Consider the following 26,274-nt stretch of genomic DNA (forward strand, 5'->3'; position numbering starts at 1 on the left):
TTCGCGTGAGGCGCAGGTTACGTCCTTGGGCTGGTGAGATTGGTGAAGTTGACCAAGATTAAGTCTCAATTTTTCCGGACATGAGGCTGAGATCTTGTCGTCTTTCATATTCAATTGAATGACTAAGATCTTAAATAACAAACCGCTATTCCAAATAGGCAATCTTTTACATCAAAACACCAACTAACAAACACCGTGTTGCTACAGACCGAAAATCCTTCTCAACAGAGACATCAAATCCCCCGGCAACTTTCTCATCAAGCTCATCATTCCCTCCCGAGCCAACTGGGACCCCTGAGCTTCCAGGACCTGTCGCTTCTCCTGCTCCTTCACCTGCGTCTCCATCCCCTTCTTCGGCGTGGGCGTATACCTTCTTTCCCCATCCAACCTCTGCATCCCATATCTCTTGGTCACAAGCGTAGACCAAACCTCCATACCCAAAATCCACGAAACGCACCCGTCCCGCAAGACCCTCAAATTCACATCATCAACCTCGTCTTCCAACATCGGCAGCCCCTCGCAAGCTCCAAGAAACTCCTTCACAAGATCGCTAGTCTCCCCGCCCAGCTTCGTCATGGCCTCTTGCGCACCTATCCGGTCCTCCTCCATGAGAACCCTCACGCCATTGTGCCCGTCCTCGCCCTTGGCCTGCTCTTTATCGAAACTGTAAATGTCGTTTTGGTTGATGATGACGTCGACGCAGAGACCCAGCAGCGAGTCCACCGCGGGACTCTGCAAAAAGCCGGGGCGGATGGCGCGGTCGATGAGGAGGAGCGCCATGCCCGGGAGAACGCCAATGGTACGCCGCCGGACGGCGGTGTACCTCTCCCGGCTCGGCACGCAGTTGTGCCCTCCCGCCTCCCCGTCCGGCCCCGTTCTCCGGAGCGCCACCTCGTCGCCCACGCCGTCGAGGTAGTCTGCGAAGCTGTCCACGAAGAAGTTCCACGAGTCGAGCGTGCCGCCCACGGCGTCGCTGCGATAGCGTATCGCAATGTCGGCCGCCATGCGGACGCCCACCCACACCTCGTCGTCCCCGTCTCCGTCCCGATCTTGCCCAATCTCCTCGGGATGCCGAAACGCGCGGACCATGGCGGCAGATTGCCTCCGCACCTGGGCCTCGCCCTCCTCCGTATCGTCCACGTTGTCCGTGAACTCGTCAATGACGAAGAAGTGGAGCATGACGAGCGCGGCGAGAAGAACGTGGCGCGCGGGCTGGTGGGCGTAGATAATGCATGCTATCTCGGGGAAGTCGCCGGCGATGATCTTGGAGATGAAGAGTTCGTTGATGCCCTTGTTGATGGAATTTGGCTTGGCGTTGCTGTAGCAGTAGCCTCGCAGCCAGCTCTCGGATTCGGCCTTGATGTACTGGGAATCCGGGTGGTTGTTTGGGGGGTAAGGAGATGGCCAGCTTGGGTGTCGGCGCCAGTCTGCTAGGAAATCTGGGATTTGGATGGTGGTGTGTTGGATGGTATGTTTCTCAGTGATTGGGGACGCCATGATTTACGGCTTGCCAACGTAGATCCAGTTGTCTGGACTCTGGAGTAATATGACTGGATGATGGTGTAATTGAACTCTTTGAAGGGAAGAAGAGGTTGCTGTGGACAAGTGAGAGCAGCAGGATTTGGTTTAATGTCTTGGGCTTCAAACGTTTCTTTGGCCACTGCTTGGAACTGAGAGCTTTATAGCCATCCTTCGAGGGGCTACGCCGTACCACCAGCAGACTTTCGAGTCACGAGGCTCAGCAAAGACCGAGAGGAAGCCTAGAACTTGATGTCATCCAAGGTACACGATATCACATCCAAACCAACTTGTCACTTTCAGACTTGATAACGGTCATCATATCGGCACACAATCGCTTCCTAATCCGGATGTGAAACGGGGCCTCTTCCCACTCCGGAGACAAGGGACAGAGGCCAAGGGACGCAAAAACCTGATGTGAAAAGCTTCTCCACCTCCAACACGAAGAAAAAACTACCGATACACTGCCCGTAAGGCGTCCCATCGAAGAGACTAGGCTATCGCCGTAGCCCACCGGAAAACCCCCCCTGGTGCCCCCACGCAACTCAGCCCTATCGCCATTGAGGAACTGCACAGCAGACGCTTGTTGGTTCGCAAACGCACCCAGGCCAATCAATTCGTGGCCCCCAAAGCCCATAGGGCTGAGACTTGTTCGGTCTTGTTGAAGAATCCGGTTCCAGGTCCGCGGTAGAGTTACCTTCGGACCGGGGCTGAGGGCTCCCCGGTCCCCGGCTCTCCGCCCTTCTCTTCCTTCCTGTGACTCGGGCGGTGGCACGGTGATGGATGACTGGCTGTTTCCACACCCACCCACACACACACACACACACACACACACACACACACACACACACACACACACACACACACATCCACTATCACTATCACACTCTCTCACATACACACTCACACAATGCCAACATCCTCTTACTTGCTTGTCCCGAGAATATCCATAAGATCATAAGCGTGGGACAAAACTCCATCAAAAATAAAACATGCAACACCAGGCATTCGCCGGTCGTCTCCGACCCGACTACTACTCTGGCCCTCGCTGGTTTATCAATGGGAGAGCGGACGGGATCCCGAGTTCTCCAGTGGGTATGGTCGCATGTGTCGAGATGATCTGGCAATTCTGTTCTTGTTCCAGCAGGCTGGTTGACCGCGGAGCGTCGTTGGACGGGCTCGGCGGGATTACCACAACCAGGACCCCGGGATCGACATAAGCCAGGACGATTAGTCACAACGTATCTAAGCCCCCCAAATTGGGGTCTGGAAAGTGGGATGTGGAGAAACATGTTGGTCACAAGTGCATGCTCTCTTTTTACTCAATTCGGCATCATCTTACCCCCTCCTCTCGTGCCACACCTTGTTCTGGCCGTGGTTGGGAGGACCGGTGGGAGCTGACTGTTTGCTTCGCCCGAGGCTAGCACACGGTGGCGGTGGTCCAGGCTTATACGGGCTGGGGGGGGGGGGGGCATTTGCGTCGTTCAAGGTCTCGGCCCGGGAAAAGCGGGGCCGGGGCGGGCGTCCGGCTCTAGCAGGCAGCACAAGGCAAGGCTTGGATGGCAGCCTGCCAGGCAGACATGGACGGAAAAAGTCATTCGCGGGCGATGGTTGCTCCCTTCAAAATGGTTCTAGATCGGGGATTGTGGCAGTCAAGACTTATTTTGTAGATTTGTTATCTGGCCACATGATCTTTACGGGTGAGCATTAAGCGGACAGGTTTGGAAATGACCCTTTCTCATAGTGCGAGGTTCAGAACATTAAATCTTTCGATTAAGCGGCAAGTTGCCTTACCAAAATCCAATTGCAAAGCCAATCGCGCGAACCTTGGAGGAATGGATATAGCTCTGGCCGTCACTCAATTTATCCAAGAGCAATCTCACGACAACGGTCCCTCAAGAGACACGTCGCACCTACATGCCAACTCCATCGCGAGGTTCTCAGTCAAACACGCCCGCGCGGCATGAGACATGAGAAGCAAAAAACGAGAGAAACGACGTAGATTCGAGCTCGCAACCTCCAGAGCCCATCATCGTATTCCGTAGAAAAACGTACATGTGTGAATAGGCAGGTATCACATCATAAACATCGCTCGTCACCAAAATCACTATGGAGAACGATGCCATAAAAAACAAACTATCCATGGCATGATGTAGGACCGTGAGCCAACATACGCTTCCACCCATTCAAGGGCAAGAATCGTACCGCTCGGCCATCGACTACAACGGACGGTGTTTGTTGAAAGATGCACCACTTTTGTTCGCTATATATCATTCTGCATGTCCAACATTGTGCTCTTGGTAACTTTGAGTCATCCCGCCTCCCGAGAACCGCTTTACAGCCGAGCGATCAGCGATAAGGTAAAAATATAAAATCAAATACATCATTCTGCTATATCGTTCTACTAATCTCACATGTTTTTGGCCCATATCCTCATCGTCATTTTCACACAGTACCCGTTCTGAAAATACAAGACCTATAACATCGCCTCTCATTTCCTGGCAGTCTAACGCTTCACAGAACTGCAGTCAACGTGTGTGGGCGCCGGATGATACGTTGCCAAACTGAAGTTGGAGTTTCCATGCTGCCTGCCGTTTCGCGGGCCTCTCGGTGCAAGGGTCACATCTTTGTATCCGACGTCGAATGTGCTCCGGTCGTTTTCATTGTAAAAGGCGCGAACAGGTCCGGGTGTTGGGTCACTACGAGTGAAGTTCTTTGGCCTTGACCCATCTTGTGGGCTCGGAACAATAGGAAACTCCCGGTAAGGGGGAGCAGAAGAGAGAGGCAGGGGAGGCTGGTTGTGATACACCCTCGGATAGTGGCGCTGCGCTGCTAGCCCTGCAGGTGCTTCGCGAACTTGACGACGCACATCAGACGCTTGGTAGTATCTCTGGTTAGGGTCGTGAGACGAGGATCCTTGGTACTGAGCAACTGTATGTTAGCAAAGCTGTCCCACTGAGTCGGTTTCGGCAAAGAGCAAGCTCTTTTCTGAGGCACATACAAAGGAGCCCGTTCTGGTGAAGTCCGGAACGCCCGACTCAGACGGCTCGCCGGCATACTGCTGCGCAGGGCGGTCCGTCATTACGGTCTGGATTTTGCTACCAGGCTGAGGTGCTGCCCTCTTCTGGGTCGTCAACGACAGGGCTGCTACCCTGTTCTCGAGCGTCGCAGTCTCGGAACCGGAAGACATGGACGTAGAGGAGCGACTGACGCGGGAGAAGATGCCCATGATGAATACTCGGTAGATGCCACTTTGCGATAAAGACTGAAGGAGGGTGAAATGTGTGAGGACAGTCGCTGTAGAAGGCTGTAGGAGGCTTGGAAATTTGTGAAGTCTACAACCGCCAGGGTTGAAGTAAAGTTGGTATGAGGATGCTTGAGAGGATGAGATGCTGAAGATGACTTTGACTGTCTTGGAATCAATGATGAGCGCCACAGTCTGATACTTATAGTTCTCGCGATAGAATTGTGACCAGTGCGAGTTCAAGGACCAAGTTGATGGGGATCTACTGAGAGAGCCTGTTCTCGGAATAGTAGCAACAGTGTTGATGTTGGACGGGCCGTGAACATGAGGCCATCACCACCCGCTGGCGTACCTCATGCGACCAGACGGTCTCTGAAGAACCAACAAGGTCCAAATTTTGTGACTCGTCATCTCGAAGAGCTTGGCTTCTGCCATTGATGTAACGAGATAGGAATTGTGAAACAGACTTGTTCCACTGAGGCAAGGGGACGAAGGTAGGCTTCACTTCTCCGCGCGCCTGTCCACTCGCTGAAGCGCCGTGCAGCTCCGTCAACGAATAGAAACAAACTCAGATATCTTCAGCTACTATAGCCAGAGCAAAGCGGCAGTGTTGGACTCCAAGGATCAGCTCCAGTTTTGTTGGTCGTTGGGCGCTTAAGTATGGCTTTGACCAGTCGCGTGCGGTGACGCCCGCCCGGAAAAGCGGGGTCTCGAGGCTGATGCCCCGACTTCACTGATCGTCTGGGGAGATTCACTGCACTCATCCTCTTTCCATCTCTAACTTCCAAACTCATACCAGGAATCATCGGAGCGAAACGCCGTTAGCCGGAATCAAGTCTATTGCTTTTCCTTTTTTTTGGACTCTATCACCCGTTCGATCGTTGTTTCCGAGCGCTGAGCCCAAATCATCACCACCTCTCTCTCGTTGGCCCATCACTGGCCGGATTGAATATGGAAGAGAAGGCCCCTGCAGCTGAGAACATCTTGCGTCAACTGGATCTGTTGAAGAAACTAGACCTCTCAGATATTGAGGTTCAAATTCTTGATATTCTAGCCTACGACGTTCGAGCGACCAGTTGGAAGACCGCTTCAGAGGCTGCATTGTACTTGGACGCTCTGTGCCCTCCTCTAGAGCAGCGCAAAGAGGCAGAAGGCTACTTCTATGTCATTTGGAGCCTCGTAACAGATATTGCAACCAGTCATGACGTGACAAAAGAGACGCAAACTCATCTCGTCAACACCCTGTCAGCATTGCAGCAATGTGCAAAAGGTGAAATCGACATCTGGGGTGTAAGTGTATTTCGCTAACGAGCACTCAAAATTGAACCACAAACGACTGATCATCTCAAACCTGACAGAACGAAGAAGACAGACAACGCGTTTGGAAAGATCTGCCATTGTTTTACATGGCCGTTGAGGCTTCTTTTAGTGGTAAGTTGCAATTGAACCACTGTCGTCCCTCATGAAGAGGGACTAGGCTGCGTGCGGAACTGAAGGCCTAACGCGAAACAAGACCCAACTCAAGAAGCGACAACAGAGAGCTTCACCTCCAAAGACGCACAAGAATGGCGCAACATCAACAGATTCGGCGCTATGTTACTGAGAATGGGCGTCTTGGGCCTTCACACGCAAGCAATGGACGCATTGCGTTCGGCGCTTGAGGAGGAGCCGAGCCCCATCCCGGCGGTTGCAGAGTGCCGGCTGCGCGTCGCCTGTGAATGGATCCGTCAGAGCGCGAGGCCTCTCCTCGGGTGGGCGCGGGAGAACGTTGGCTATTCCGAGATGCCAGAGTATGAGAGGGACTTGACGGAGGAAGCGATAGCATATCAGGGGGTTCTGTACGAGGGTCCGCCCATCATGTGTCTCCAGCGGTGGGGATTCTGGATGGATCGGCTCGAGTGGCTTGCGAAAAGTGAGGATTCTGGGCTGATTGAGGAGGCGAGGACGGAGGTGCTTGAGGCGTTTTGGGTTATGAAGGAGGTTGAAGGGCGGATAGGACATACCCTGTGATGAAGCGACAATATGCCCAGCTTCTCACCCCAAATATCGTTGAAGTTCCACTCTAGACTCAAAGCATAGCTCAGACGCACGTAAGAGTAGATGGTTTGTGAAGAATACGCAGGCTGTACAATGTCCGAGTGAAGCCAAATCTCGTAGAATTTTCCCTGCCGATTGACGTTTCTCTTCCACTTGCTGATACGAAGATTCTTGAGTCAACAATTTTACTCTCTGCCACAATTGCTTTACCTAGCTGGTTAATATCACAAGGGAGCCAACAAGACATACTGATGTCTACTACCATAACCGTATAACAAAGTTGACGGATCGTTTCTCTTGTTCAGAACTGAGGGTGGATTTGCGGTCATCAGCATTCGCTGTTGGGCATTGCTAGATGTCTAGGACCAGGCATCGCGAGACAGCGGAAATTGTGGGTGAATCGTTCTATCAGCCGAACATCAATTCATGTTACGCAGGGCAACTTGAAGACAAAAGTCCGTGTTACAGCCGCTGTGTGATCTGCTTCGTGCTCACTACTGAGAGCGTACTCATAACATCCAAGGTCGAGCAATTTGCAGGTCCTAACTTGCCACCGATTCCCCTTTCGACTACAGTAGTCTCGTGGAAGATATTGGATGTCAAATCCGAAATGCACTCGTTCTTTGGTGCGGTGTGCCTAATCTTTGGAATTCGAAAAGCCATGTCCGATCAAAAGGCAACATCTTCTGTTCTGATGATGATGATCATGAGACGACATCACGAACTCCACCACACATGCCTCTTCTTAAGGAAAGAGAGGTATTTGTAAGCCAAGCATGTAGATATCATGCACCAGATTGCCCCGGAAATTCGGCGTCAACATGGACATACTCAATCCCGAGGCGTCGACATCAGCGTGACATCAACGTCTCCCCAAAACTTGTCTCGAAAATTCTCCGTGATTCCTGCGCATCAAGAAAGCGGGAAGCAAAGCAAGGGTCCCGCCTTTTTTTCTCTTTGTTATTTACCCCTCTTCCCCATTTTCCTGCGACACGATACATGACATACAATGACCATGCATTAGCATGAACCTATTGATCCCGCGTTTTCGTTCTGGTTCCAATCGGAGGTTTTACTTCCACCAAGAAGTGAGGGAGAAACAAAGGACCGATGAACAGTGAGCCGTTGGACGGGAACCTAACCGCAACCCAAACCTAGCCAAATATTCCCATCCCTCCTGATGGCAAGGGAGAGAAAACTCTATAGGGCGGCAAGTTGGCTCGCCGTGTACCTCTACCAGCCGTCTTTTCGGGATGCTCGTCCCGCTCTCTTGCTTGAACCCTCCCTAGATCTCACTAGAAACTGGGACGAACATGGACAAGGGGCGGCGATTGCGTGCGCGATATCGAACGGGCGGACTTATATCAAATCATTGTCGTCGTCATGCTCACCCCCTCTTCCTTGGAAGTTCATGTGCAAGTCAGCCAAATGCTTTGAATTGCCTGCAAGCGGAGAAGAAGAAAAAGTATACTGTGTGGTACAAGTACAGCTGATCTATATCATAAGCAGATCCCATATGGCCCATAATTCAGGCATCCTTCCCCATAACTCCCGGTATGCCAGCTTCTTTTTATATTCTTCAAGCGGATACCTCTGTCCTCAGTATTCCTGTTGGTCGCCTTATCATCTCTGTGTGTATATATATAATCCTGTTACCGTTGTTGCCTTGTAATTCGTGTGTTCCATCCCTCTCTTGTTCGTTGCTGTTTCCCACCTTATCATCATTCATGTTTGTTTTCTTGCCGTTTCTAAGTCATCATCGTTTCGCCACAACTTCGTCCTTTTCCCTCCTCTTGAAAATCCAATAATTTCCTCCCTGGCCATCAAAGATACGTTGTTCAGCTCGATCATTCGTTTCGTCATCGACATCAAGTGTCAGGTAAAGAAAGAGATGTAAAAAGGAAAGTAGCACCGACATCCGTTGCCAGGAGTCAGCGACAAGTTCGAAACGTATGCCGAGCGCAGCCCGTGGTCCACTAGAGTGGACGTTTCCTATCATTTCGCCCCCGAGCCGAGGTAACGAATGGAACGAGCGCTAGGAAGGGAGAAGAAGAGAAGGAAAACCTGATGAGAGTGAGAGCCAAGGAAAGAAGAATGAAGAAAAGAGAGTCCATGTCGGACAGAACGGGAGAGACGGCGTCAGAAGTCCTCATCCATCAAACACCGATACCAGAAGAAGGCACAGCACGCAAACACCCAGAGGGCACGCATGCTGTGCCCGCCCGCGATCTGCGCCATATCGATTTGTCCATGAGGATGGCCCGCCCTAGCTCTCGCTGCCGCCTCCTCCCGCCTCCGCTCCTCGTCCGCGAACCTCACACGACTATACGGATCCTGCGATGGGGCGTACGTCGGTGGCGGATGCCGCACTTGCTGCTGCGAGGGCTGCCGCTTCACAAACTCCTCGGTCCCGGCGACGGCCGTGGCGTCCGTCCCCGCCGTGTTAGCGGTGCCGGCGGTGCCCGCCGTCCCTGGCGCCTGCGGCGTCACCATATCCATCATGGGGATACGCCGCGGCTGTTGCGCCGTGTATGGGGTCGGCGTCGGTTGACGTGGTAGTGGTGGTGGGTGCATTGGTGGTGCTGCCCCTCCATCTCTGGCGCCAGTTGGAACCGAGCCTCGGGCCCCTCCTCCCCCGCCCCCGCCTCCTACTCCTCCGTCTGATGAGGAGGAATAGGACGAATAGTTGGAATAGATGGAAAAGGAGCTACGGTGAGGGTGTTGTCGACCAAGGACGCCAGAGCTTGCTCGGACACTGGCTCGTTCACTGTTGCGGACTCGTCCGTTGTAGTTGAACTCCCGAACAGGGCGCTCGCCGCCGTTGTTAAGGGTCGTCGACTCGGCTTCTCCTACTCCCTGCGCAAGACCTCCCAGTCCCGTTACGCCTAGTGGTCGTTGCTGTCGCTGCTGCTGCTGTTGTTGCCGTTGCACCTCCTGCACCTGCTGGTTATGTTGCTTCTGCAGGTCCTGAAGCTCCTGCAGCTGCAGAGCCGGACGCTCCGTTTCTGGCGGGGAGTATACTTTAGAGGATAACATCATTGATGGGGGTATATGTGATCCAGGGGGAGAATGGAGGAATAAGGTCGCCGCAGGCTTTTGTCAAAGGACAGCTATTAGCGACTTACCCTTTTCTTTGACAGGATAGGGTAAAGGCGTACGTTGGGCCGCAAAGACCAAAGTGACGTCGAAGGGGGGATGGAGGGGGGAAGCGAATCTGTATCAAACAACCGAACTGGAGCCTCTACTGACTCGGCACCAGATGACGCTCAGGGCAGGATGCACTCAACGTCCAGCTTTCTCCGACGAGGTATGACGAGCACGACGGATCTCGCACTTACGCGTACGTCTGATGCGGAGGCCCCGGATTATCATGGGCGGGAACTTCTTCGTTGTCGAACACCAGAGAACAAACGACGAACCGGCGAAGACGGAATATTGGTGACAACGCATACACGCGGGGGTTGGTGAAGGAAAGGTAGGGCTGGTGATGGTGGCTAACACGCCCGAAGCTCCCGTCGAAAGTGTGAACGACGTGCCCGCGCATACCGAACCCATCTTCCCCGTCCCTATCCAGCCACTCCCGCCTTTCCGTCCATACTTTCTTCTGCCTCCCCTCTGCTGAGCCTCACTTGGGACGCTGGTTGGGCGGGCGGTGCACGGTGAAGCATTGAGACAGGCCCCCTCCCCCCTCCTGTCCGACCTTTGAACGAAACCCCCAGATTGACTTTGGACTTGCTTGGCTCAAGCTTTACCCTCGCAGCCTTGGCCCGCGGTTCTGAGGCGGGATTATGTTTCTTGCGGTCTCCTCGACTTGCCCCCTCCCACCATCCAAGGTGTGTAAAAAGGGCGGCTGAGCATTACCCGTACGTCATTGGGAGGAACAAGAAGCGGGAAGAAAGGTAAGGACCGTAAGGTGAAGAGTCTTGGAGTCCAAGTTGCATCCCAAGGGTCCGAGGGTCCCAGCCGGTTTCCACGCAGCGTAGCGTCCATTGTCTCAATGATACCAATCATAGTTCGACGTGCCGTTTCTCGGTTGCGTCTATGGTAGGTCCAGGGACGGAGGTGAGATAATAGTCGCAGTAGTAACTAGCATCCCGTCCCGTGTGCGTGCTTGTCTATCATGGATATGTGTTGACTGTAACAGCATGTTTGTATATGCATGCCTTACCCGTGATGAGTGTATGTGTAAGATCATCATGCCAACACAGCACAGAGATATACGACAAAAGAGAGGGGGGAAAGGTCTTCATCCTTGCCATACTAAACGAAAAAGAACGGCATTAAAGAAAGGGTCTTGGCTGACTTGAGATTATCGGGAACCACCCGGCAATCCAAATGTTTCGTGCGTCCGCCGTCGTCTCGTATGTACAGCAAACACACGCCCGCTGGTTCGCCCCCCCTTCGTTCTCTCACTCGGGAAGCGTAGTGTGAACCACAGCAGAGAAACGATGTTGGCGTCCGGCGGGGCTCTGGGGAAATCGGGGGAAGGGGGGGGGGAGGACCCGGCCGATGTCGACGATGCGCCGGCCGGGCGAATCCTGCAAGGGGCGATCGTATACACCGTCGGCGTCGGCTTCGTTTTGTTCGGTTTCGGAGTGTGGGGACCATTTTCCCCCTTCTACCACTCTCTCTCGTCCACCGGGTTTAAGCTATTGTAGCAGTCCTTCACCTTCGCCTGTGACCGTGCTTTCTTCCCAATCCTTTATCATCTTTGCTAATTGAATTTTTGCCACCTGGTCGAGTCAGTCGCGACATGTCATCGTCGGAACTCTGCAGTACGTCCAAAACCATGGCTTGCTTCTACGGATGGGAAGAATTAAACCCCCCCACCTCCCCTTCCCCCCGGGGTTTTTAGTCGATGATGTCGCCGGCGGCCGAACCGGCGATTGGCAATGATCGGAATGGATTCCGCCAAGGGTTCACGGCCTCGGCCGCCCGCCGCTCGATGTCCTCATGGCGTCCAAAAAAGTCTGGCCGCAAAATGCTCGGACGTTCCTGAGGGAAAAAGGGGAGGGAAGGGAAAAAGAAGAGACAGCGCTAGCTAAGCTGTCGTCCAACGTCGCAGGGCAGAGAATCCGGCAACGTGGTGCGGCAAAGACTCGTTCGAGATAAGTCTTGACGAGTTTGACGGGTCACAGTAGTGGTGATGGTGGTACTGGTAGTTCGTTCATCCCCCTTCTTACTGCCCCCCCCCCCCCACGATACGGAAGATGACCGATAACTTGGACGCTAGGAAACGTAGCGTACGGAGAAAAGGACTTCAGTTTTTTTCTGCTCGTCTTCTACGCAGTTCGGGATACAACGCACTACCCTAGTTCGTTTTCTTCTTCGAGGCTTCGACCGAGAAAACAATAGCTTTCTTTCCTCCATGAAGGTCGCCCACGCCAGCCCCGATGCGTGGGGCCCCTTCGTTTTTCATATTGAACTGCCGATACGCCGATTACGAAAAGAGCAACGTGAAATGAACCTGCGGGCAACGCTGGTCCCGGCAGACAGGAAAAGAAGGGAGAGCTAGAAAGAGCGGTCACGGGCCATGCAAATGGAAAGTGTGGCCATCGTCGCATTGCCTAGAGATCCGGGGCATCTCCTTGTTTTTTTTTTCCCTTTCTCCGCACACACACACACCTACACAGCACGACAGTCACACACACACACCCCCCGGCTTTTGCTGATCACGCAAATCGCTGGCGCTGTCGATCCGGTGCTTGTTCGGCAACCGTACGGATTTACACGCAAATCGAACGGCATCTAACACAAGGGCGTGAAGGGATAGGCAGAGAGGGAAGACAGCCTGAGACTGAGAAAGAGAGAGAGAACGTGTCTCTAGATCGGAACCCCTAGAATGCCTCTCCGCCGTTCCAGTTCCTTTCTCCGATTGAACTAGCCTGCAGGGGGGGAAAAAAGGACATTTAACCTAAATCCGGAGAGAGCATGCACGTGTCCACCTGAATTCCCGGCATCTCGATCAGACGGCGGACTTCGCTGCCCGCTACGCACACGCACGACACGGAATCCGGACAAAGTTCGCCTTCTCCCCTTTTCACTGAGCCACGTGAACGACTCTATGTCTGTGAGTACCTACGTGGGATCAGATAATCAGGCCATGGAGGCTGTAAAGTGTATCAAGCAGCGTAAGGAAAACAGCAGGTCAGAAACGGGCACACGATGCAAGCCGGCCTAAAACCAGGCACGCTGTTTTTTTGATTCTTCTCCCCCCTCTAGCGGGCAGCCGAGTCCAATGTGGTGTAAACCCAACAAAGATAGGAACACATCTGTGCTGCGCTGGTCTAGACTCTGATAGCCGCCGCCGTCAACTACCTTTAGTCAAGAAGCAGAGGCACAAAATTCAACCCGGGACTGCGGTTCCTAAGCCCCGCGTCCGATGGACTTATCCTAATACCTAGGTAGGTGGGCGCGGTGGGACAGCACAAGTGGTTTTTGTGATGGTTTCCCAGTGAATCTCTTGGTTTAAACGCCAAAAGCCGTCTTCTCGAAGACAGACAAGGAAAAAGGGGGGCCCGAGATGCGTGGATGCCACGGCACGTTTAGATCGTACTCGGAAGAGCGGAAACCTGTCTTTAATCAGTCTATAGGCATGGCAATGGCGTGGACCCCCCCCCCCCCCCTCCAGTAAGCTGTCAGGCAGCGACGCCGTGGACTACCCTAAGCAATTCGCCACAGACTAGACTTTGTTTGTGATTCCATTGTGAGACTTGAGCACCACATGGCTTCAAGCCACGAGCGTGGGAGAAATCTCGTTGTGCGTGTGCGCGCGTGTGCGCGATGTATGTGTTACTCTCGCGATCTCGCGGGGACAAAACGAGGAACGAAAGATGGAAAGCTTCCCGTCCATTGGTTGGATACCCACAACATCGACGGTGGTATGGAAGGGCAGAGAGAAGATGAAATGTCTGCCCGCCACGTGAAAGATGTAGGACAGGCAGGACGCGGCGCCCAGCGGAAAGCCACAACATTCCTCTGTTCGATACCCGCGGGTAGTTGCTGCATCCTTCCAGGACACCGGGGAATGCCCAGAAGCTTGATACTGCGTATTATCAGCAAAGACGACAACTCTTATGTCTCCATTTACTCCAAAAAGCCGCTGAGGAGGAAGAAAGGGAGGAGAACAGAGCTAGAATAGAGACTGGCCGGAACCGGCAGGTAGAAGCGTACATCATAGTACGGCATTGTGCGTCACAACATGGAATACCATCAAAGAATGTTCGGAAATGTAAGACAAGAACGGGCGCGCGCCAGGCGGAAATTCTGTATCGAAACAAAGCAAACGAAGCCCTTCCCTCCGTTCTCCCCAGCCCAGCCCACCGGCAAACCGTTTGCTTCATGGCACTTACCTGCGGGAGGTCAGCTTCCGTTGCATAACACACAACACACTCTTGTTTCCCGATAATCGGTTCAAATATAACAAAGTCCCACTGAGCAGGCTGAAAAGAGAAGTTCATCCTAACTTGCGCCTTTCTGACCCGGACGAGGCTGGGGAAAAGGGAGGCGGAAAATCTGAGGCGGGACGATGGACCAACCCGTCAGCCTTTGGGTGTGCAAATCACCTCTTGGCCAGGCGTTCACATGTCTGCCGGGCTGAGAGCATAATAACCCGTTGTTACAATACAGCAAACAAGCAGCTCCGCGAGACCGAACATCGATGAGAGGCTGTAATCTCACCAGAGAGATTGGTAGTCAGCATCCCGTCCCGGTAGTTGGGAATGGGGAGTGGGCTCCTGTTGCCGTTAGCCATGGTCCATGGCTCGGTAGCTTTGCGCGCGCGCAACTTATGGGTTTCTAATTTCCAAAAAGGAATGACAAAACCCTGAGCTGTGGCAGTAATCCCCTTGGAGAATGGGAGATTTCTTCTGCCCCCCCCCCTACTTGCCGTGGGATTAAGCTCAACCTTCTAATGGCATTCTAGAACTTGGATAGAACCTCCCTTGAGCCTTCCCCCTTCCTGACGGGTCCTTGACGGGGGGACCTGAGGGGGGGCTCGGGAGCCACGTAAATGCGGGTTCTCGGATGAGATCATGAGCGCGCGACGAAAAGCCCCTTCTAGCCTTTCTGAATCCCCCCTTCCTTCACCGTCACCCCTAATTGGCAATTTGTGAGGCTTCTTCAATGAAACGAAACCCCTTCTGGTCCCCTTCTGGTCCCCTTCTGGTCCCCTTCTGGTCCCCGAACGGAACCTAGAGAGCCTAGTAGTATACATGGATACCGGCAACCAAGTTCAAACAAGTCCTGGGAGATGAGGTCGGGCAGTTTAAGGTGGACGATCCCCACGTCTTACAGGCTCTGCCTCTCTCTTTCTGCTAGCGACGCGACGCCCATATATCGGCACTTATGTACCGTGTACAGGAGTTCCATTATACCATGGCATGTCAAACTTCCCTTGCCTGTCCAGCCTCGGAGGGAGGCTGTGGATAGTGGAGAGGGTGAGCCCAGATATCCGTCGTCGTGTCGTACGACGGAGGGGTGCCGATCGCCTAGAAGCCCGCCGAGAAAGCCGCTGCCCTATCCGTACCCTCCCTTGCCTTGCCTTCGTCTGGTGTGTCCGTACAGAGGTAGCAGTGATGCGGTGAGACAGAGTGTGTGAGTTCGGTACTTCAAAACCGCAACCCAGAGACGGGACTGTGTGCTACCTATGGGATACGCATGGATATTGACATGGGCCATGGGGGTGTGTAACCACCTATGGCTCCGATTGTCACGAACCGGGAGCGGGGACGGACGGGGTTGGAAAAAGGCGGTGTTGACTGATTCAGGGTCGTAAAGGGAAATAGGTTTCGAACCTTCAGGATCTATGATTGACTGTATCCATTTCGGTTCTGCTCACAGGAAAGAAGCGACGATGGACCCGGTGTCCTGGCAACCTGAGGTGGGTTACGATGTATTCTCTCTATCGGGCGGTAGCGAGGACAACAGCCATTGTCTTGACCTTCTGCAAAACTGAGGAGAGCCTATTTTGCCTTTTCATGTCTCTCTTTCGCTGGCCCGGGAGTCTCCCCGACGTGGCAGGGGTAGGGATTGAAAAAAAAGTCGTAACTCGTGGCATCCCAAGACAGAGTTGTTATGTGATGCGATTGTTTGGATGGCATCATTGGCTATCGAGCCGCAAAATGCTCGAGCTTTTCCAAACCATCCTTCTGCGTGTCTCACTGGCACATGTATATCGCGTACGTAAACCACAACCAATAGGGCACCATGCCGTCGACTTGAAATCCTGAGGTCTGTCATCGTCGTTGTCGCTAGATTTCATGGACGTCTCTGTTTTCCGAATCCCGTATGGTAAGGGATCAGGCTAGCCATCTCTAGAGTCTGCCTGGGCCGGAGAGGGCGGCACTATTGCAAACTGCATCCTCCAAGTTTGTTTGCCCCCTTCCCGATTCCAAGCTTACAAGAGGGGATGGGGGGATTACGGAGTAGACACCGCTATTATCTCCTCGATGCCGAGGAAAGACGAAGACAGACGCGTGCGCGCGCGCAGGAGTTGTGTGACATGAGATTGTGCGGCTTCGCTCTTCAAGGCCAAGGAGAAGGAAACCGCCGCCTGAACTACCGATCTCAGGCGTGACAAAGATGGCAAGGGAGCTCCCGGTCCCTTGCCATGTGGCATTGGAGATATTGGTCCCGCGATTTCCCATCGGGGCTGCAATCTAGCAGCATCCGTGGGCATGCATTATCAAGTGCGAGGAAAGCAAGCCGCCTCCGACTTGCCGTTGCCGCACCCTGTCTTTCTTGCTTCCTGCGCTGCTTCCCTGGTTTCACGCTTGATCGGCCGAGCCGGTAGCCGGTGGCCGACCGCACTGGACCGCGCGAGATTGGCGATAGCTCCCGATGAAGTTGAGCATTTCCGCTCTCTTTCAATCTCGTGAAATCCAGTGACTCCAGGCCCAGCCGGTCGGTCGTTCGGTCGTTGGGGGCCGTGCCTGTCATGTTGATATTATAACCGCACATGATGAACGATATTCAAGGTAGTTATTGGCCAACCGGACGAGGTCTCGGTGACAGTGATTGACTTTAGGGGAAGACAGGTCGTTGAGAATCGTCAGCTGCTGGGCCCCCTTGCTCATAGTCAACGTCTCTTCGTCTCAGTAAGCGGCGTCAGCTCTGTGCCTTTTTTCCCAGCCCAGCCTACCATGTGCCAGCGTACCAGCCTAACCCCAGGTGTGCCCAACCCCAAATCCTCCTTATGACCAGGGCCCTGGAAACATCGTGTTCGAATTTCCGTGTGGCTTGCCTAGCCACGTGGCAATCTCCACCTCTGAGACCGAGCCAGCCCGAATATGGCATTGGTTTCTGAATTTTGCCTTTTGCTTCAAGCTTCCCACAGTATACGGAGCGATGTTTGCTACCGCTAGGCGGGCCAAGAAACGCATCGTACGGTTCGTGCCTGTACTCACTACACCAAAAAAGTAGCATCGCGAGCTGAGTCGACATTCGCGTCGTCTCAACAGCCACTAGAGGCAGAGTGTGGCAGTTGAAAATGAAATGAGGCGCTCGATCGTGCATGCCATTCAGCCGAGAGGCGAAGACCGGGATAGTTGGGGCACTTGAACTTTTTGACATCTGCAAGTCGATGACAGGTTGTCTCGCTTCGGAGAAGCGGGATCGCGCGCTTATCAATAGGATTGTGTTGTGGACAGGGTTTGTGGTCAATAGGACGAACTGGTTTGACGCCCGATGGGTGAACGGCACCGGTAAGGTAAGCTCTTTGACTTCGTTCGATATGCAAGGGCCTGCGCGCAAAGTTTACCGTATCATGACTCTTGCCAATATCCGTACAGATGACATTGATATTGGCGCTGTATTGCGTAGGGACTAGCCATGCCGAAAGTTGCAGTAAACGTTTCTCCTGAGCCGTTAATGAGTCTAATGAACCGAGATGCCGACTAACTCGCACCAGGTCGCACGCTCGCTAGACAATGAAGCTGTACCCGTAGCGTCATGGACACAAAGTGCGGGAGCTCGCCACGCTCTCAGGGTTGACCCCCAACGAATGAACAATAGCAAGAAAAAAACAAGCGTTCGAGATAAGCCTTCCCAACACACGTGTGGCTGCAGAATGACGGAAGCCACCCCGCATCTGGATTGACGGCAGAAACGGGAGAAGAAATTGCAGAGCCCCCTCACGAGATATCCACGTGGATATAAAGGGGGGGGGGGGGTGAGCAAACTGACGAGAGGCAGGGCATCTCCAACCGCTGGACACCCATCGTACGATCTCGCGACTCCATCTCGAGTACTTCTCGCGCCCCCTAGCATGGAATCCATTTGGATATGCGCGTGATGCAAAGGAGGAGGTGGGGATTGTTTGATCCAGAGTGATTTATGCGGCCTTCTCCCTGTCAGCCGCGGGAGATTTTCCTCGACCAGCAACTGCAGCTGCCACCAACGCGCGCAGCGTAGCAGCAAGTTGTAACTGCTTTCCCTCAAGTTTGTGGAAATTGACGCATTGTGGGGTTTTGCAACGGCCCATGTAAAGTCAACGTCGAACGAATAAGTTGTCGTGCTGGTATTGGGTAGATCAATCAGAAGCAAATAGCTCTCTATTTTCTTGGGATATTCGATAGTGCTATGACTGAGGAACACTCAATGATTACTTCGGTGATGGGACGATCGACGCCCAAGATCGCTAGCCCTGAGCTAGGCCGTTGAGTCTTTTCTTGCTGTAGGATCAGCCGTACGCACCTGATGGTGAGCATCAGCCCCGAGCCAGGCCACACGAGGCGTCAAGTCGGGTAGCTTCGTAGCTACTCCTATCGGCCCCGCGAAAGATGAGCCGTGTCTTTAATCTGTCTCCTTTTTTCTTTGCTTTTTCCTTCCAGCCTCTAATCGCCAGCGCGTCTCAGATGCCTCTGAAACGGCTTTCGGCTGATTAGCCACGAGATTCGACACGTGTTGGGTGAGCGCCACATGGCGCTGCCAGGTTTCTCCACATTTCATCATTCGGGCTCCTGTTGGGAGGAAGCATGTCGAATCGTCGATGCAGACTTCTGGCTTGATGGTAGGAACTCGTTGAGGCTACATTTCGTTACCGAAAGCCTGCCCCTAAGATGGCGTTCTCGACAGGTATCCGTGTGAAAATGCATCATGGGCTCGAATGCGGAGCGCTGGGCGGATAGGCGAATCGTGACGAATGTTGCAGAATGTTGATGACTGAGCAATCGTGCTGGCACTGTGTCAGGAATCTCGGTCCGCAAGCCGCAGTTTGGCAGGTGTCGACTTTTCCTCTACTCCGTATTGAGCTTGGTGCACACTGCCGCGACCCGTAGGGCCTGGGAAAGCGAAATGGGTAGAGGTATCCGAACCTCACGCTGCGATATTGCTTGAAGATTGGTGTACACAGTAGCGGCCTATCATGGGTAGCTCCCTGGACAGGGAGTACCCCCAACGAAATTTGACCCGTGATAGCAGCCTTCGACGTGTGAACCTATCTTTGACGCAAAGTCGAGGATTGCGCACTACCAACGTCTGGTGAATGGGTGGCTACAGCGATGTGTGCTCTTGGCACCGAGGCTCATCTAGCAGTACCGCGACATTGTTCACTGTGGATGAAACGCAAACCCATATCCGTAGGACCGCCGGTTATAGGATCAATCTGACAGACGAGAGAGCGTGCGTGTGTATTCTACACAAATCCATTGCCCGCGATAATGCGCCGCGAGGGAAGGAACAAGCCGAGATCGATGAGTGGTCTAGCAACCACCATGCCTTGCATGTCTAGTTGCCTTTCGCATCTTCAACTTCTGATGGTGTGCTGCGGGCATAACAAAGTTGATCCGTTGCGCCGGGCGTCCGCGGGCTTTCGTTTGATCTGAAATCCGACGTGGATACAGAAAGAGTGTAAGGTTCACGTACTGCAGCAGTGCAGAAGGTTTGGCTGCCCAATCGCTGCCAGAATTTGGTTCGTGTCCATATCAGGGACAGACGCGGGAGGTCAGCGAGCGAAACGTCAGACGTTTGAAACCGAGAGATAGCAAGGTTGGCTCAAGCGAAGGTTAGAAGTCTCGGCTTTCCAAAAGGACTGATCAAGCTAGCTAACTGTAAGCAGGACCCATCTTCCTTTTTCGTCATCATTGTGATATTCCACAGCAAGGTTGCCTGGCTGCCTTCCCCTCCGTTATGGGACTTTGAGAGGTGAGACCCATCCAGCTTGAATCAAACCGCAGTCACCGACCCCTGTATGGCCTGGGGGTGTCTAGCTCGTGTTTCCACGAAGGCTTCTAGAAGGTTGGGCGTTATTGTGCGGAACTCCAAAGTGGACGTCAGCTAGCGGTGCAAGACTGCAAGTATCCTTCAACCCCACCAACCCCGTTATCACAGAAACGATAGGCCATTTAAATCTTGGAGCGAACCTATCCGTAGCACCCGCTGTCTCTGTGCTGTCAACGCGTGGCTTGTTGCTACAAGGATATGCTGCTAGGTAGCGGGCCGGTAGACAAACAGCCGAGCCAGGTTATAGGCTCAGCAGGGTTTGTACCTGCGTAGGCTGTAGTCGGCATAAGAGGTCGCAATGAAACGTGTATGATGATAGCAGCATGGCTGTAATTCGTAGGCTGTAAAAAGCTAGATATCGACCGGTCACTGCCGAAGTTCGAATAGCCTGAAGCGCCTCGTTATTGATGTTCCCTTGAGTATCTGCAAGGTGGGAGAGGCCAAAGCTTGCGGCGTGAAATGATAGACACATTGGTCTCCATGTAGCCTATCATCGCTGATTGGACGAGATCATGGAGTCGAAGATGACGTCTGTAGCAAAGCGCTAAGCTGTAGATGAGCCTGGAGAGGCTGCTTATTGCCTAGCGTTCCATCCACCCTTTGTTTGTCAATTGCAAAGGTAGACCTGGTTGGCAGCCGGCGTCCGAGTGGGCGTTTTGGGGGATGCACGGCTCCGACTGCCAAGGGGGTAAGGATCGGCGTCCAGGGACCAAGGCACCAAAGCAACTTTGTCGGAAATAACGAGCCACGGAGGGCCCATTTGGCAGCTCCTCCATCATTACGGTGACTCCGAAGTCTACGTGTATGGAGCATTTCCAGGTTGCGTCTGCGGATACCTGAGCACACGCCCATCAGCCAGCTCAGCGTATCCGAACATGTGTGAGACTGAGAAAGCGTAGCACCGAGGGAAGGTATCGAATGCGCAAGGCCCCGTACGGACCGTTGAGCTGTACGGATAGGCGGGCTCAGTGAGCTTCTCTCTGGTGTCAAGATAGGGTACCGTGAGGTTGGGTTTGCCAAAGGAGTACCAATAAAAAGGCTGTTATGTTGCCCTCCTTTGTCAACAGCAGAGTGCCTGTGCACGAGCAAATGTGTTGCAACTTGCACGACCGTGAAGATTGTTGAAGAAGAAAATGTAGTGCGACATCCGAGAGGATTGCCGAAGAGGATTGCCGATTGAATTGTGTTTTCTGATATTTTGCGTTTGTCGTGGTTTGTCCTCAGTATTGTGGCAGTGACTTTTTCGATTGCCGTCAGGTTGTTTCAGGCGCCCTGAATCGCCGACGGGGAAAACGCCGCCCTTGTGGTCCAGTGAGGTGGATTCGAGGTGAAGTATTCGTATCGTGAAGAAACAGAGGCTCCCAGATACGACTACTGCATCGCAGTAACGGTGGAGATGCTCTGACTCCGACAGTCTCTGTCAGTCTTGATTGACCATGCCAGTGCAGACAAACATTGGATGACGTCGGATGCGTATTGGGCTTCCCGCACCAGCCCGTTGAGGTGAAGTGAGGGGACGGGTGCGGAAGCCAAAGAAGCATTCGTAGGCTAACGCAAGGTGGTGTATCTTACGTAGGTAGTAGGATACTGTGACGCCGTGCTTGGGCAGAATGTCAATGGGCGCAGATGATAGCGCGTGTCGATTGGTAGCGTACACAGTACGACGTTGCCGGTCGGCTGGGGGTGCCAGGGCTTCCTTCAATCACTCAGCAGGTGAGTTAGAAAGGAAGGTTAGTTACGGGTACCATAGGATGCGCCACGATGGACTCCGGAGTAAGATGATTACTGTGGTATTGTAAGTATCCGTAGGGGTCCGGGGGAGGGTTGGAGGTGGCGTGGGCGATTTTGGGTTTGGATGTCCTGCATGGTGACGATCAATGAGCGACGAGCATCCCGACCTTGAAGCGTCGAGAACGTGGTTGTGTCGAAAATTTGTTACTTTTGGTGAGCCTGAGCCTGCGTATCCATAGGGTATATGGAGTAGCAGCGTTTGGTAAGTGGGTAAGATGGCAGCCAAAAAGGATGGAAGGGGAAATGAGGGGAGGGGCGGCAGGTGGCAGGATCAGTTCACAGGGCAGGAAGGAGCAGGGGGTGTGGTGGCTCTGCGTGGCAGCAACGTGATGCCGCCAAAGAAAGACGCGGGCCCATCTGGATCCACTGCGTGGCTGCAGGGAAGGTGCGGGCCCAAAACAGCTTGGCTTGGTGGGAAGGATCCCTGAGGCCACGCGCCGATCTGTTCGGCCTGATGGTGAGACTTTCCAGGTGCGACCCCATAAGCCCATGCCTCATTGGTGGATACCGGGTCTTGCAGTACGGTGCACCTCCGTATGGATAGCCCACCAGTCTCTTTCTATGCACGACGGCGTAGTGCAGGTGATTTTTCAGCATGTATGTATGTACCTTCTCCGTATACTTACAGTTAGGTTGTACCTCAGAACACGCCGCGGACAAGGAACTCGAGGCAATGTCCACCATCGCATTGCTTCGAAGGAGTGGGAATAAACGGCGCAGACCCAGCAAATACACTTTCGTTCGCTACACTACTATCGCAAGTAGGATTACAGAACCGGGGGAAATTTGAGGTACATCTGACATGAGGAACGTCGAGCGCCTGGTCGCTGGTAGGCGCAGACTAAGGTACCTAAGGAAGTTACGCAGCAAAGTGCCGGTGGGATAAAGTGCGGAACGTACGGTTTTGTTCCAGATCTTGATCCCAGTTTTCTTGCAGCTTATGTAATGAGGTGTTCAGGCACGCGCGGGCAGCAGAAATAGCCTGGCACGCCTGACGCCTGGGAAAGAAGAAAATGGAGGCACAGAGAGACAACGGCGGCCGGCGGACAGGCAGTTGCTCCTGCCTGCCAGGCGTGCCAGGCTGCATTAAGCTCGTCTCTCTTCCTTTCCTTTTCTTTTTTTTTTCTTTCTCTCTCGGTACGTTCTTCTTTCCTTTCCGCACCTCCTTGCATTCATGGGGGGCATGAGGTAAGTACTCGTTACCGCCTGCCTTCCACCGCCTCGCCACCTTGTACTCGAGAGGCATCTTGCCTCGTACCCTTGCCGTATCCACCTTTCTGCGATTTAGTCCACTATCATTGGTCGATAGATCTGGGTACCTGCCTGGATCATCCGGCGACACATGGGAGCCATGAGATGGGAGCCACCCAGTCTTGTTTCTGCACGCCTCTTGTCGATTCTTTTCTTCTCTTGTTCTCTTTTTTTGCCGAAGGAGTTTGTACACAGTGCCAAGAGTGCGAGCCCCCCGCTCTATTGCAAGTACCTTCTTTCGCCCTCTTCCCAAATCCTCAAGGGCCTCAACTCATTCCCACTCAATATCCACTTTGGCCCGTCCTCAAGCATCCAATTAACACTACAACCAGTAGCAGCATGGACTATCAATCGCGACCCTTTACGGTAACCCGACGGCGTCGTCAGCCAAAGACACTTCTCGTTCGCTCGCTCTCGCTGCGCAGCATGCGATCTCTGGTGCCCAAGTGGGCTGGCGGGCGCTGCACAGCGTATTCGCATCAAAACATCATCATCACCGCCTTTTCAACGTCCCCTCTAGGCCCTCCTCCTCCTACCCCCCAGCCTCATCCACCAGTGGGGCTACCCGCCGCGCGACGTTTCCCATTTTCTGGATCCCGCTCCATGGAGTCTGGACGTGTTCGTCTACCCGCAATCAGTGTCCTCACTGTGCCAGCTAAATGAACGGTTTGTACGTAGTAGTGTATCTGCACACTGCAAGCCCGATATAGTCGAAGCTGTGGACTCTCTCGCTTCTTCGAAATACACGCTCATGTCCCGGATTTCCAAGCCAGCCTAGCCTAGTCCCTTTTCTCAACCTAAGCTTTACGGATTATAAATGCACGTGTTTTCAACAACGCCTCCCTCTCTCTACTATCCCACGCCCCGCTCATGTTCACAACTAAACAAACCAACCCTACGTTGTGTATTCCTATCGTGAGAAATAGGTTAGGGCGGGCTAGTATAGCACAACTTATCGGCCTTCGTGTTGCCACGCCGATCCTTACTGATTTCAATCGTCGTCAATCATCAAGGCACTTTGCTTCCTGGAGCCGGCATGGCGGGAGTCATTAGAGTTCAGAACCAGATATCAGACGGCGAAAGAACCCGCACGTTGCCTGCCTGATCGCCTACATAGTAATATGCCCGCGGCACCTCACACACCCTCTTGGCCATGTCTTCCGAAGGTGCCTACCTGGTTAACCTCTCTTAACCTCTCAACTTTCTTTGGTGTCTCTCAGACGTTGGCTGCCCCGCACGTGCTGTATTGTGCCGTGCGTGCTTACGCAGTAGATCGCTCCCCTGGTCCCCTATCCGTCCACACACCCATCCAGTTCATCGGCATCTCAGACGCCCGTTTTCCGAGTATTCCCAAAGGCAGAAGGTGCCTTACCCGGGGGCCTAGGCCCTGTCCAAAGCCCTCTGACATCGGAGTAAGGCACATCAACATAAGATGGACGTCCATTACATGGAGCGGCGGCGGCAGGCACCGACAGAGGTAGTGTGCCTTGTGGTCTTGGAAGCATGAAAGTTCCGACATCGCAAGGTCGTACGGGGTATGTAAATCGTACCATGTTGCGCCTCCTCCTGGCCTCCTGTGAAAGGGAACACATAGATGCATTGGCCTGCAGGTGATAACTCATTCACACATTGTCTTGGTGCATCCCAATGGCGATATGGATGCTGCATACTATAGGCTGCGATATAGTACCAGAGTCAAGCCCTATTGAGAAGCGGGAGAGGCTTTCTAATAATGCGCCACAGCCATAACCTTCTCAACAGCTGCTTGCGAACCCATTCCGGGATATATGTCGTCGACAACCTTTTTTGGTCCAGCACATGATCGGCTTGTCCTTATCAGATTATGCTAAGGCCAAGTCTTTCCGGTCATTGGGAGAGAGGGAGTATCCGTACAGTTCGATTGGCAGGGCTCGATGGGTTGCGACACGCTCTGTAACACCGTACCTGAGAGGTATATCTGCCCTTTTTTTTTTGTGGTTGCCCATAGGTATCCTTCCTGCGTTGCCTTTGGGGGCTGGATGCATGAGGAGTAAGGGCGAGGTATATGCATAGCAACCTCAGCGCACTTAGGCGCGGCCGGATGTAATGACATAGCAGATGTTCTGCCCGTCGCATCCGATCAAACGGGAACCAAGCCGTGGCTACTCTCCGTACCTGGTTCTTGTTGGGGTAGCACTAGCACATACAAACGGGCGAAAAAAGAGAAAGAAAAAAAGAAATGAAATGACAGAAAGACGAAGAAGGGGGGCAACCGACAACGTCGTTCCTTGAATGGAACGACGAGAGTTGGACGGACGTGTGCCTGCGTCTCTTTTGATGCCTCGGCCATGCGTCCGTCTTCCGAATCGAAACATCGGAAGTCGATATCGGAAGACGGGAGGGAGAGAAACTCAGACTTACATGACAACATGTCAGTGGGCAGCAAAGATTGATACAAAAGAAGAGTAGAGCAGAATCATCGGATCTTGAGAAGTGTTCATGACTCTTTCGCATCTATATTCGTATTATACTCTCGTAGCTTGTCAGAGGAAAGGATAGAGTAAACAAGAAGAAAAAAGGAGGCAAATTAACGTCAAAACACCGAGCCCGCTCCTTGTCAGAGACAGAAAGACGATGTGGGTTCAAGGGGGGATGACGGCGCCGACCAGGCAGACGGGATTTCTTGCTAGCAAAAGATTGATAATTGCTGATGTGATGTCGGTGCACGCAACGGCGGCGAGCCTTTTTTTTTTTTTTTACGACGGGCTACGGGAGCTAGAGGAGTGATCCACTTGGTCCGACGAGAGAACCAGCGGAATGTCCGTATCACATTGACCACATGGCATCTCCATAAGGTCGGAGCTTCGTGACGTTTTTCCATTTCGCGCGAGGTTTTTTTCGCGTCTTTTCGGGGACATGTCCGTATTACCAACTTAAACCATTTCTGGTAGTATACACCGCGGCTTGACCATCTCCAACTAATAGTTTCCGGCCCATAGATTGAACGTAAACGATCGGTTGTTGAAGAAGTCAAAAATAAATCATGTACTACACAGCCGCACGGCAATAGAAAAGACGGAAAGGGTCGCGGCTGTTCAAAGATTCACTCTTCCTCTCTGGCATCGTAGCCTTTTGGTAGTTCACACTGTAGGCAACGGCTTTTGATGGAGCTAGGCGCGATGGAGGTTGAGGAACACCTGCATGGCTCCCTGTTCCCTACCCACCACAAGGAG

At 53.2% G+C, this 26,274-nt stretch overlaps 7 protein-coding genes across 7 annotated transcripts, besides 1 other annotated feature; 3 read left to right on the forward strand and 4 right to left on the reverse strand.

Annotated features, from left to right (window-relative positions):
- Nucleotides 1-201: 201 nt before the first annotated feature.
- Nucleotides 202-1,497, reverse strand: CCOS01_09626 (uncharacterized protein; the record flags this gene model as incomplete). Its single annotated transcript, XM_060457784.1, has 1 exon — nucleotides 202-1,497. One exon carries the CDS (start codon nucleotides 1,495-1,497, stop codon nucleotides 202-204), a length of 1,296 nt encoding a protein of 431 aa, XP_060310949.1.
- A 2,527-nt stretch (nucleotides 1,498-4,024) lies between these two features.
- CCOS01_09627 (uncharacterized protein) lies at nucleotides 4,025-4,747 on the reverse strand (the record flags this gene model as incomplete). Its single annotated transcript, XM_060457785.1, has 2 exons — nucleotides 4,025-4,441; nucleotides 4,520-4,747. 2 exons carry the CDS (start codon nucleotides 4,745-4,747, stop codon nucleotides 4,025-4,027), a joined length of 645 nt encoding a protein of 214 aa, XP_060310950.1.
- A 966-nt stretch (nucleotides 4,748-5,713) lies between these two features.
- CCOS01_09628 (uncharacterized protein) lies at nucleotides 5,714-6,772 on the forward strand (the record flags this gene model as incomplete). Its single annotated transcript, XM_060457786.1, has 3 exons — nucleotides 5,714-6,052; nucleotides 6,121-6,193; nucleotides 6,276-6,772. 3 exons carry the CDS (start codon nucleotides 5,714-5,716, stop codon nucleotides 6,770-6,772), a joined length of 909 nt encoding a protein of 302 aa, XP_060310951.1.
- Nucleotides 6,773-8,355: 1,583 nt separating this feature from the next.
- On the forward strand, nucleotides 8,356-8,607 carry CCOS01_09629 (uncharacterized protein; the record flags this gene model as incomplete). The annotated part of the gene is made up of 1 exon (XM_060457787.1): nucleotides 8,356-8,607. One exon carries the CDS (start codon nucleotides 8,356-8,358, stop codon nucleotides 8,605-8,607), a length of 252 nt encoding a protein of 83 aa, XP_060310952.1.
- A 331-nt stretch (nucleotides 8,608-8,938) lies between these two features.
- CCOS01_09630 (uncharacterized protein) lies at nucleotides 8,939-9,835 on the reverse strand (the record flags this gene model as incomplete). Its single annotated transcript, XM_060457788.1, has 1 exon — nucleotides 8,939-9,835. The coding sequence occupies one exon, from the start codon at nucleotides 9,833-9,835 to the stop codon at nucleotides 8,939-8,941; it is 897 nt and encodes a 298-aa protein (XP_060310953.1).
- Nucleotides 9,836-17,562: 7,727 nt separating this feature from the next.
- Nucleotides 17,563-17,631: a sequence feature (Short protein (CCOS01_09631, KAK1521919.1) was converted to a misc_feature.).
- Nucleotides 17,632-17,674: 43 nt separating this feature from the next.
- CCOS01_09632 (uncharacterized protein) lies at nucleotides 17,675-18,067 on the reverse strand (the record flags this gene model as incomplete). The annotated part of the gene is made up of 1 exon (XM_060457789.1): nucleotides 17,675-18,067. The coding sequence occupies one exon, from the start codon at nucleotides 18,065-18,067 to the stop codon at nucleotides 17,675-17,677; it is 393 nt and encodes a 130-aa protein (XP_060310954.1).
- Nucleotides 18,068-24,183: 6,116 nt separating this feature from the next.
- CCOS01_09633 (uncharacterized protein) lies at nucleotides 24,184-24,543 on the forward strand (the record flags this gene model as incomplete). Its single annotated transcript, XM_060457790.1, has 1 exon — nucleotides 24,184-24,543. The coding sequence occupies one exon, from the start codon at nucleotides 24,184-24,186 to the stop codon at nucleotides 24,541-24,543; it is 360 nt and encodes a 119-aa protein (XP_060310955.1).
- Nucleotides 24,544-26,274: the final 1,731 nt, after the last annotated feature.

This window comes from Colletotrichum costaricense (assembly GCF_030867565.1).
Source record: "Colletotrichum costaricense strain IMI 309622 chromosome Unknown Scaffold_10.1, whole genome shotgun sequence".
Taxonomy (NCBI): domain Eukaryota; kingdom Fungi; phylum Ascomycota; class Sordariomycetes; order Glomerellales; family Glomerellaceae; genus Colletotrichum; species Colletotrichum costaricense.